Source organism: Dermacentor variabilis, unplaced genomic scaffold, assembly GCF_050947875.1.
Source record: "Dermacentor variabilis isolate Ectoservices unplaced genomic scaffold, ASM5094787v1 scaffold_13, whole genome shotgun sequence".
NCBI classification, from domain to species: domain Eukaryota; kingdom Metazoa; phylum Arthropoda; class Arachnida; order Ixodida; family Ixodidae; genus Dermacentor; species Dermacentor variabilis.
Genome location: NW_027460291.1, coordinates 41,312,471 through 41,323,473, shown reverse-complemented (window position 1 = coordinate 41,323,473; position 11,003 = coordinate 41,312,471). Strand labels below are relative to the sequence as shown.

General features: G+C 48.9%; 2 protein-coding genes across 2 annotated transcripts; both read left to right on the top strand.

Annotated features, from left to right (window-relative positions):
- The first annotated feature begins 3,949 nt into the window (after nucleotides 1-3,949).
- On the top strand, nucleotides 3,950-5,491 carry LOC142566585 (uncharacterized). Its single transcript, XM_075677422.1, has one exon. It carries the CDS (start codon nucleotides 3,950-3,952, stop codon nucleotides 5,123-5,125), a length of 1,176 nt encoding a protein of 391 aa, XP_075533537.1. The 3' UTR covers nucleotides 5,126-5,491.
- A 1,862-nt stretch (nucleotides 5,492-7,353) lies between these two features.
- LOC142566674 (uncharacterized) lies at nucleotides 7,354-8,824 on the top strand. The gene has a single exon (XM_075677505.1). The coding sequence runs from the start codon at nucleotides 7,514-7,516 to the stop codon at nucleotides 8,738-8,740; it is 1,227 nt and encodes a 408-aa protein (XP_075533620.1). The 5' UTR covers nucleotides 7,354-7,513; the 3' UTR covers nucleotides 8,741-8,824.
- The last annotated feature ends 2,179 nt before the right edge of the window (nucleotides 8,825-11,003 follow it).

Sequence of the window (11,003 nt, the reverse complement as noted above, 5' to 3'; positions counted from 1 at the left end):
ACTTAACCCTGCTCCGACTCGACTGCTCCAGGTCGCCAATGGTGGAACTCCGACTGTGCTTGAAATGTGTACTCCTCGTGTCAGTGTCGCCGGTCGCCACACGTCCGTTTTGTTTAGTGTGCTTGAACGTTGCCCTCATAATGTGATCCTCGGACTCGACTTTTTGTCCTCCCATTCTGCTCTGATTGACTGTTCCGCCGGTGTTGTACAACTTGACCTACCCCTTACATGTTCCCATTGACCTTCCTGCTCAAGCTCCAGCTAAACTTTGTTCCGCGGATTTTATACGCCTGCCATCTCTTACCTTCATCCCTGTTTTAGCCAGCCCACCTGTACCTGACGGAGACTATGGCCTTACTCCCGCGACGTCGGTCCTGCTTTCTCACAATGTCTCCTTCCCACACACCATCGTTTCTGTTGCGGACAATCAGACATGTCTTCCCATCCTAAATTTCGGACAGTGCCCGCAAGTAATTGCATCGAGGCATGTCTCATGCCACGTTGTCACCAACGCACGAGTGCCACATTTCTGCTCTATCTGTTGCGCCGTCTTCGACCACTGCTCATTCTGCGCCTTCTGCATCAGTCCCGACCGACGACTTTGCAAAGATGATTGCACCGGACCTCTCAACCCAAGAAGCCGCATAACTCCGTGGCCTCCTCGAGTCCTACTCCGACATTTTCGATCTGAACGATCGCCCTTTGCGTCAAACTACGGTCGTGACGCATCGAATAAATACCGGCGATGCAGCACCTGTTCGCAGACGCCCATACCGGGTGTCGCCCTCTGAGCGACAAGTTATCCAGAGCGAGGTTGACAAGATGCTTGCCAAAGGGATCATTGAACACTCTTCCAGCCCATGGGCATCCCCAGTTGTTCTCGTCAAAAAGAAGGATAACAGCTGGCGATTCTGCGTTGACTATCGTCATCTAAACACAATCACCAAGAAAGATGTATATCCACTTCCCTGCATTGACGATGCTCTGGATTGTCTCCATGGTGCCACTTATTTTTCATCTATAGACCTTCGCTCTGGATATTGGCAAATTGCCGTGGACGAAATGGATCGTGGAAAGACCGCATTCGTCACACCAGACGGCCTATATCAGTTCCGAGTAATGCCATTTGGCTTGTGCAATGCCCCGGCGACCTTTGAACGGATGATGGACATGCTCTTGCGTGGTTTGAAACGGTCCATCTGTTTGTGCTACATGGATGACGTCATCGCATTCTCTTCAAATTTTTCGTCTCATCTTGAAAGACTTTCATCCGTTCTTTCTGTTTTTTGCACCGCTGGCTTGCAGCTCAACTCATCCAAGTGCCACTTCGGTCACCGCCAAATAACCATGCTCGGACACCTCGTCGATTCGTCAGGCATTCGCCCCGACCCCGCTAAAGTTCATGCTGTGCAGAATTTCCCCGTACCAACTTGAGCTAAAGATGTTCGCAGCTTTATTGGCCTTTGCTCTTACTTCCGCAGGTTTGTGGAAAATTTCGCCCATGTTGCCCGTCCCCTTACTGACCTCCTGAAGAAAGACGTTCCTTTATGTTGGGGCTCTCAACAAGCGTCTGCTTTCTCGCAACTCATCACGCTGCTTACCACACCTCCTGTTCTCGCCCATTTTGACCCCTCCGCTCCGACAGAAATCCGCACTGACGCCTGTGGCTACGGCATCGGCGCAGTTTTAGCTCAACGCCAATATGGGCCCGAGCGCGTAATCGCCTACGCCAGTCGCCTCCTCTCTCCCGCCGAGCGCAATTACTCGATTACTGAGAGCGAGTGCCTCGCCCTAATTTGGGCGGTGGGCAAGTTCCGACCCTACATATATGGTCGACCATTTACAGTTACAACCGACCACCACGCCCTTTGTTGGCTTTCCTCCTCAAGGATCCCACCGGACGCGTCGCTCGCTGGGCCCTACGGCTGCAAGAATACACATACACTGTGGTCTACAAGTCCGGTCGCCTACATCAGGACGCCGATTGACTGTCTCGTCATCCCGTCGATGTACCGGACGGTTTAGTGGATGTCGCACCGATCTGCGTTCTTTCGCTCTCAGCCTTGCAAGACATTGGCGCTGAACGATGACGAGATTAGTCGTTACGCCCCATTATCGAACGCCTGTTCTCTGCTCCGTCTGACCCATCCCTTCACATGTTCGTACTACAAAATGGCATCCTGTATCGCCGCAACATGCACCCCGACAGGCCCGAGCTCTTAACCGTCATTCCGTCTCATCTGCAACAGATTGTACTGCAGCAGCTGCACGCTGTTCCCACCGCTGGATACCTTGGCGTCACGCGGACCTATGACCGAATTCGGCGACGGTTTTTCTGGCCCCGTCTCAACCGCTCCGTCCGGCGCGATGTTGCCGCGTGTGAGTCATGTCAATGCCGAAAAAGACCAGCTGTGCCTCCTGCCGGACTGCTGCAGCCTTGGGATATACCGGCCGACCCTTTTTTTTTGCGTTGGCCTTGATCTCCTCGGACCATTCCCCATATCCAAGGACGGAAATAGATGGATTGCCGTCGCTACGGACTATACAACTCGCTATGCCATTACTGAGCCCTACCGACCAGCTGCGCTACAGACGTCGCTGATTTCTTTCTTCACGACGTTATCTTGCACCACGGTGCACCTCGTCAACTTCTCACCGATCGCGGCAGATACTTTCTTGCCAAAGTCATAGACGACCTACTTCGATTTGTGCTACTAAACACAAACTTACTACCGCTTACCATCCTAAAACTAACGGTCTTACCGAACGCCTGAACCGCACAATAACTGAGATGCTAGCAATATATGTTTGCTCCGATCATCGCGACTGGGACATTGCTCTACCATTTGTCACGTTCGCCTACAATTCCTCGCGTCACGACACAGCTGGCTATTCCAGCTGGCCGTGAGCCAACTTTGCCTTTCGAGACACTCCTCTCGACCACGCTCGATTCGCCGACAGAGTACACTCGGGATGTCATAACCACAGCAACACAAGCACGCCAGATTGCCCATATTCGTCTTTCTTCTTCACAGACATGCCAGAAGTGCCGTTACGACCAGCGCCATCACGACGTGCATTATGAACCAGGTGCTCTTGTGCTAGTCTGGTATCCAACTCGGCGTGTTGGTCTTTTGGAGAAATTCCTCTGGCGATACTATGGCCCTTACCGCATCCTTCGCCAGGTGACCCCAGTCACATATCAAGTGTCTCCGCTGGATGCCACGGTGCCTTCACCTCTCTCTGACATCATCCACGTCAGCCGTCTCAAACCTTACCTTTCTCGGACAGATGAGCCGCACCAATCAGGTGCTTTTTTCCGACGGGGGTGATGTCACAGTCGGTAATGTGGAAAGAAGACGACGCTGATGGTGGTCTTAGAGACGACGAAGACGTGTTTAGCAGTGTCGATGCTCTACGCTTGTTGGCTCAGCCATTAAAAGCCACTTGTAAATAGACGAACGCTTCTTCCTTCCCGTAACAATATATATATATATGTATATATATATATATATATATATATATATATATATATATATATATATATATATATATATATATATATATATCGCTGTGTGACGTCACATGGATCATGGCAGTTAGCCCGCCCAGTACACATGCGGCATGACGTGCTGCGCTATCACACTGAGGCAAAGACCTTCAGATAGAAATCACCTCACCAACTGACAGTGGGCCAGCGCCATCAGCGCATTCGCAGACGGAGGGGCAGTATGGGATCGCTGGCATGACGAGCCGCATTGGAACCAGCTGTGGACGAAGACGACGACGAAGGCAGCGGTGGCACGAGCGCGTTCACGCGGTTGCGCCGAGGGTCGGCGACACTCCGGCCAGGATTTGACAATTAAGAGCTGCGGTCTGAGCGTGAGAGCCCCCGTAGCCTGAGTCTCCCTCCCAAGTGAGACTGAGCCACGAGAAGGACGTGCGTTTCATGGGCTCCCAAGCAGCGGTGGTTGCGGCTAACAGCGGCCGCGGTGACAGGATCGACGGAATGAATACCGAGGGATACGAAGTGGTTTTGCCTACTCTGCCATCAGGTCGTAGTGTTTTGAATACTTTATTTTTGCACGCGGATGTCCGGTCGAGGCCTTACCGAGTCGAACATTTCCGGGACACGTTGGCGCGTCTTGGTTTGCTCCCTGAAGTGGTAGCGTTGGGAGCATACCAGATGAGCCACGTATGGGCTGTGACTTTCAAGAGCATGGAAGGGATGAAGAAAGCTTTGGAATGCGGCGAAATGAAGGTGAAGGGCCAACGTTGTTTGGTTATTGATCCGGCAAACCAGGACGTGCGTTTGAAGCTTCACTGGCTTCTTTTCAATGTGGCCGACGAAGATGTGCGTGTAGCGCTTGCTCCGTTCGGAAAGGGGACCGAGGTCTCGAAGGAAAAGTGGAGAGTTCAAGGGATCCAAGACAAGGGGTCGACGACACGCCTGGTGCGCCTCAAGCTCCATAACGGCATTAAGGTTGATGACCTTCCACACCAGCTTCGCGTAGCCGGTGACATGGCCCTCCTAGTCGCGCCTTGGAGAGCGCCATTGTGCCTGCGGTGTCACAGTAAGGGCCATATCAGACGAGAATGCCGAGTTCCTCGCTGCACGCACTGCCGTCGTTTTGGACACGAAGAATCTCAGTGCGTGAAGACTTACGCAAGTGTTGCGGGGCCGGTTGGAGGAGAAGACACTGCGGAACTCGTCATGGACGAGGCTGACGCTGAAGAAGCCGCAAGCGAAGCAACGCCGAAGCTCGAGGAACTTGATGCGGCAACGTTAATCCCGCCCGACATGCCCCACGACGCAAGTGTTAACAAGGAAAGCCGAAAGCTGAGCGACGCAGCTGGCGACGCCACCGGCGTCGTGAAAGTGCAGGATGCCTCAAAGCCGTCGAAGTCACCTGAGGAGCCAGCAGTCATGGAAGTAAGCGAGGGAACAAGCGGAGCCTCAGTCTCCAAGCGCGGCCACGACGCTACGCTGGACGAGCATGAGGCCCTGGCTGCAAGGATCTCGGAAGGACCGCCGCCAAAGGCTGCGATCATTCGGCGGTCAACGCTGAGGCCGCGTCCGAACATACCTCCGGACCGGAGGGCGGCGGAGACGCCGCCGACGTAGCCGCGAGAGCGTGTGCTTCGCGGCGTCTCATCTAGGCCACCTAGTGATCAAGCCAAACTCAAGGGACGATGGAACGCTATGACAGGGACATCAACTGTGCCTTCCTAAGGCTGCCATGGCAGCTGCGGAAGGCTTGTGCAAAAGGCGAAGGCAGCTTTGGCCCAAGACGCATGAGGTGGGTACCATGCGGTTCGTTTGTTCTTCAAAAAACATAACAATGGCTCAAAACACTGCACTTCGTTTTGCTACTCTAAATGTCCGCGGTCTTTGTGCCAAAAAGCGGCAATACCAGCTTAGCCGGCTTTTCTTAGAAACAGATGTTGATATAGCAGCGGTGCAGGAGACAAAGATAGAAAGTGAGGAACAAACGGATCGCACGGTGCTGCAGTTTCGCAATAGATACAATGTTTGTGTATCACATGCTGTTGGGATTTCCGCGGGGTGCGCTATCTTCATTAGAAACAACCTGGGAATTAGAGAAGAAGGGGTCTTTTCTTGTGAAAGTGGAAGACTGGTTTTTGTGGATTTTTCCTTTTTGGGTGTAGGTTGGCGCGTGATATGTGTCTACGCCCCAAACACTGAAAGTGAGCGTGTGCCTTTCTTTGAGACAGTAAATCAGCATTTACAGTGTGACAGGAAAGTCGTATTGCTAGGAGATTTTAATTGTGTATGTTACGCGGCCGATCGAGTGAAAAACCTTCCAGTGCATGACAAAAGTGCTTTACTTTTAAACCCACTAGTGCAAGAATCTAATCTTGATGACGTCGGTAATTTCCTGTGTTCTACTGGCACGCCTGCATTCACACATTTTCAAGGGCAAAGTCACGCAAGGCTAGATAGAGGGTATGTCGCACTGGAGCTTGTTCCGATGTGTGGCAGCTATAGTGTGAAACACGTCTCATTCAGCGATCACAGCCTTGTAACTTTTAGTGTAGGTACCAAAGAAAGAAAATCGAAGTTTAACTGGAAGTTGTGGAAGTTCAACGATGGGCTGTTAATGAACGAATCCTTTTGTGAAAGCGTGAAGCAAAAGTTAGATAATTTGATCGAAGCCGAAGATGGCAACGTGCTAGAATTATGGGAGAACTTTAAACAGGGAGTCAAGATGAGTGCTATAGAAGAAGCCACTAAAGAGAAATTTATTAAAAGGAAAAAAGAAAATGAAATCCAACGTGAGCTTGATTTTTTGTACACCGTGGAAAGCGGGAGACCTGGGAGCCGAACAAAAGAAATAAGACAACTGAAAAGCCAGCTTGAGCTTATCGAAGAAGAGAAGTTCAAAGGAGCAGTTATAAGGGCACGAGCTGAAAGGGTTTGGCTAGGTGAGACACCTTCTAAACGAGCCTTATCTGACGAAAAGGCATACGCGAGGCGAAATGAAATCAGAATGATTCAATACGAGAACGAGATCACGAGCCAACCTCAAAAATTGAAGAGGCATTTCTTGATCATTATAGCAAATTATTCGGGACTGTTAAAGACGTCACAGAAGAATTCAAGACGGACTTTTTGTCAAACATGCCGCAATTAGAGGAAGACATTCAAAAGCGTCTGGAGTGGCCTCTGAGCATCACCGAAGTGGAAGGAGCCATAGATGATTTAGTTGTAGGCAAGTCTCCGGGACCCGATGGACTCGGAGCGGCCTTTTATAAAGCCTTCAAAAGAGATGTCAGTGAGATCCTGTTACGGTTGTTTAAGGAGGCCTATGAGCAAAAACAGGTTCCTCCTTCTTTTCGGACATCGCACGTAGTTCTGATACCGAAATCCGAGGACCCAGAAAAATTGTTAGCTGTCGATGCTTACCGGCCGATATCACTAATGAATGTAGACTATAAGATATTTACAAGAGTGCTCGGAAAGCGATTACAGGGAGTGGTGACCAGAATAGTAGGGTCGCATCAAACATGCGGCATTAAAGGAAGGTCTATCAACACAAACATTCATATTGCCAGAAGTATTTTAGAATACTGTAATGACCTAGGTGAACACTGTGCCATGTTACAGTTAGATATGCAAAAGGCTTTCGACCGTGTGGCCCATAAAATTCTTTTCAGTATTCTAGAACACATAAAGGTAGGGGATTTGATCTTAGATGGGGTAAAGATGTGCTATCAAGACTGTACCGCCAGCCTCATTATAAACAAGGAGGTTACCAAAACCTTTAGCGTCCGGTCATCTGTGCGCCAGGGGTGTGGTTTGTCGCCTCTTTAATTCGCGATTTACCTAGAGCCGCTTTGTAGGAAAATCAAGAATGACAATAGAATATCGGGTTTCAGAGTGCAGTCCGCGGAAGTGAAAGTGCTGGCATACGCGGATGACATCGCGTTGTTTTGTCGGGATAAAGAAAGCATCGAAATCGCGGTCGCAGAGGCTTTATCATACTGCAGAATGACAGGCAGTGCTATAAACTTTGATAAATCCCTAGGGGTATGGATCGGCAACTGGGAAGACCATCCGAGTACGTTTGCAAATATCCGCTGGTCAGTCGCGCCGGCAAAGTACCTAGGGGTGCCGCTTGAGCACTACCGTGACGCCGTTGATTACTGGAATGCCGAAACTGAAAGGGTTCGTGAAGGTACACTTAAATGGGGAGGCCGCAATTTCTCTATGTTTGCTCGTGCGACAGTGTGCAACCTGTTTGCCGTCGCTAAAATTTCTTACGTGCTCCAAGTGTTGTGCATGTCAAGGGCTAACATACAACGTTTACACAGAGTAATCGCAGTGTTTGTATGGGGTTCAAGCTGGGAGCGCACGAGTCGCACTAATCTCTTTCGTTCGGTTAAAAATGGAGGATTAGGTCTGGCACATTTGTTCATTAAGCAGATTGTGTCGAGGTTTGTTTTCTTACGGGACCAAAATGGCCCATTTTTATTAACTATGTTTCAAACAAGGCTGAGCGAAGCTATACCTGAGTTTATTGTATCGTCACATCGGTGCAGTCAAGGCAGAGCGCGTGGTTTCTTAAAAGAGGTAGTCTTGGCTTTTCAGCTGTTAAAGGTTCGGTTTTCCATGGAATACTTAAGTAGGGTACCACGAAAGCGCTTATATAAGGACCTGGTAGACACAATGTTGCCGGTGCCATTGTATCGCTCGATGTTCTGCATTGGACCTGAAAAGGACGTACTAAAAAGAGTAAAACGAATGCCAGTACGCCCGTCGGTAAAGTCCTTCTTTTTCCAGCTTCACACCAATACTTTACCTGTGAAACCATGGCTAGATGAAAAAGGCCTTTCCGTGCCTTGGAGCGTCAACTGTTTACTATGCCAAAAACCCGAAACAGTAGAACACATTTTTCTTGACTGCTGGGATGCTGTGTTCCATTGGGACATCTTACAGAGAACACTAAAGAAGGACTTGCCGATTACTCCATATGGGATTCGTTTCTTGCCTACTCTAAATGAAGACAATGTACCCTATGACATGTTCATGCTGGTGTCCTTACATAGTTTATGGAAAACTAGAATGGCTGTGAGACATGCTGAAGTAAATGCCCGGCCTGTTAGAGAATACTTCATTGAAAGCATTTGTCATATTAAGGAAATGTATAATTTGCAAAAAGAAAAACCAACATGGCTCAGTGTGATGACTGAGCTAGCGAATTTCAAGCGTTTTTAGCCCTGTGACTGCCAACCAGTGGCAGAGTTTTTGTCGTGACCGTTGTGTATTGATAAAATGTCTTGTTTTGTAGCCTTGTTGCCACGTCAGTACTAAAGAAAAAAAAAGAAAAAAAAAGCCCCCGTAGCCTAATGGACAAGGCATCGGTATTCTAAGCCGAGGATTGCGGGTTCGAGTCCCGCCGGCGTTGCGCAAATTTTGTGTTTCTCGTTTTGTTTCTTTAATCATCATCTACGCCAGTTAAAATTTTCAGTGAAGCAAAGCACGAATTAAGCACATGCGGTCTCTTATTTTTGCTACAGCCGATATGTTGATGAAGCCTTGTACATGGCTTCTTCGGTTCTTATCTGTTCTTTGTGCAGGATGTCTCAGATTTTAAAGCTTATTTTTGTACACAATTTCTATCATCTGCGTCGCCATTCATATTGTTGAGAGAGTTAAAGTCTGCAGCATTCGCATTTTTTATGAGACAACACAGTCAATGATTTCACTGTCTTGTAAAGAAACTTTAATGCAGTTCGCATTCGGGGAGCTAGTTTTGTTCACCTTAAATATAAATGGCGATTCCCGTTTCTTCGAAGCTCAGAACCAGTCATCTTTTTCGCCGATTCTTGTCCTTGTTGTCATTGACCTGAGTTTTTGTGGCTAATATCCAATGTTGACGATTAGCAATGAATCTTGAATGATTGGTGTATAGACTAGGGAAATAATAATTTGGACACTGACACTTTAGAAAAAACATTTCTCTGAAAGCGACAAGGATATTGCGAGACATAACGCAGGCATAGCTTTTCGTTTGCTTTTTGTCTGAAAAAATGTTCCATGTGCAACCCGAAAAGAAACGAGATCAGATCAGTCGCCCACGCGCTGTGGAAGTTATTTGCACAGAAAAAACCCCTCAAATTCACCTGAGTGTTTACTTAGGCTGTGGACGAATGCGCTGTTCGGAAATACTTTTTTGTTAGTCTTTTGTAGTTTTTTGACATTACACAGCTTTAGTACAGCGTAAAGCAGCAAGCGCAAAGAGTTAGCGCTAGCGTTAGCGTTGCGTGCACCACACTGCGCATGCGCTGTACGTAAGCGCTGCTGGAGCTCTTACGTACGTACGCTATTTTCAGGATTTAGCGGTGAACGCTAACGCACGCAAAGGGAGCCTTACGTACGGCAACGTGGCGGTGCCAGTCGAAGTGAGAGCTGCCCGCTTCGGATCTATCGAGTCGTCGGCCTGCACTGCTCGGCTCATTCATTCCCAACTAATGCTCGTGTTCACTTTAGATTTGTGTGATGATGCTTCGACAGCGGCGTACAGGTGACAAATGGACGCTGTTTACGATAAACGCTCTCGTTTAGCGACGCAGTAGGCTTAACGAGTAGGTTTGCTCATGTTTGCTCATGTTTGCTGTATCCGCCTCGAGATGGCGCCCAAGTGTATTTCGCTCGTTCGCTTGTTGTAAAGCCGCATGTAAAGTCGATGCACGTCACATTTTCCGCGGCAAAACAAAGTAGTGTGGTCGGTGCAGTGGTCACAATGCGTGAGCGCTTTACTAACGACGACGACATGAAACTCCTGAACGAGGTTTTCGCCTTGAACCCATTCGAACAGACGTCAAGATGGGCGTCTGTTGCAAAAAAGTGGAAAGACGTGGGAAATCCGCTATCCGGAAGCGAAATTCCGGGCGAAACGTACCCACCGGCATACACCTCTATATTGAGCAGGCCGCCTCTTGAGAACATGTACATCTTGCGTGGTCGCTCTCCGTCCCGAAGCATGAGGGCGTCTATGTCATCCCAACTTAGAAAGTACAGGTAATATGGGTCCCAGAGAACACTCGATCGTGGCATGCTAACAATAATCGGTGTGTTTCGCGACTCTCGACAAAACAACACTGAAACCAAACACCTACATGCGTAATAAACGCAGCGACCATGGCTTTGGACAAGCTTGACTTAGGGACACACTTGCGGATTTACCATTGGATTAGCTCGACATTTCTTGCGGATTCGGCTTGCCAGTGTTTCGTGTTTTTACATCTAGATGCCGTATATGTTTGCGTTAACGTTAACACTTTTCTCCGTTCCGCTATTCTAAAACACTACCTTGTGCCGCGCAGTGCAGCCTTTCTTTGCGTTTGCGGTGCGTCGCACGCTAACGCTAACGCAAGCGTTTTACGCTGTACTAAAACTGTCTATTCTTTTTCCCGGGCATGTCGGCGTGTTTAAGTGGCTCTTCAAACAATATATTCAACTAAAGCCTTCGAAACGT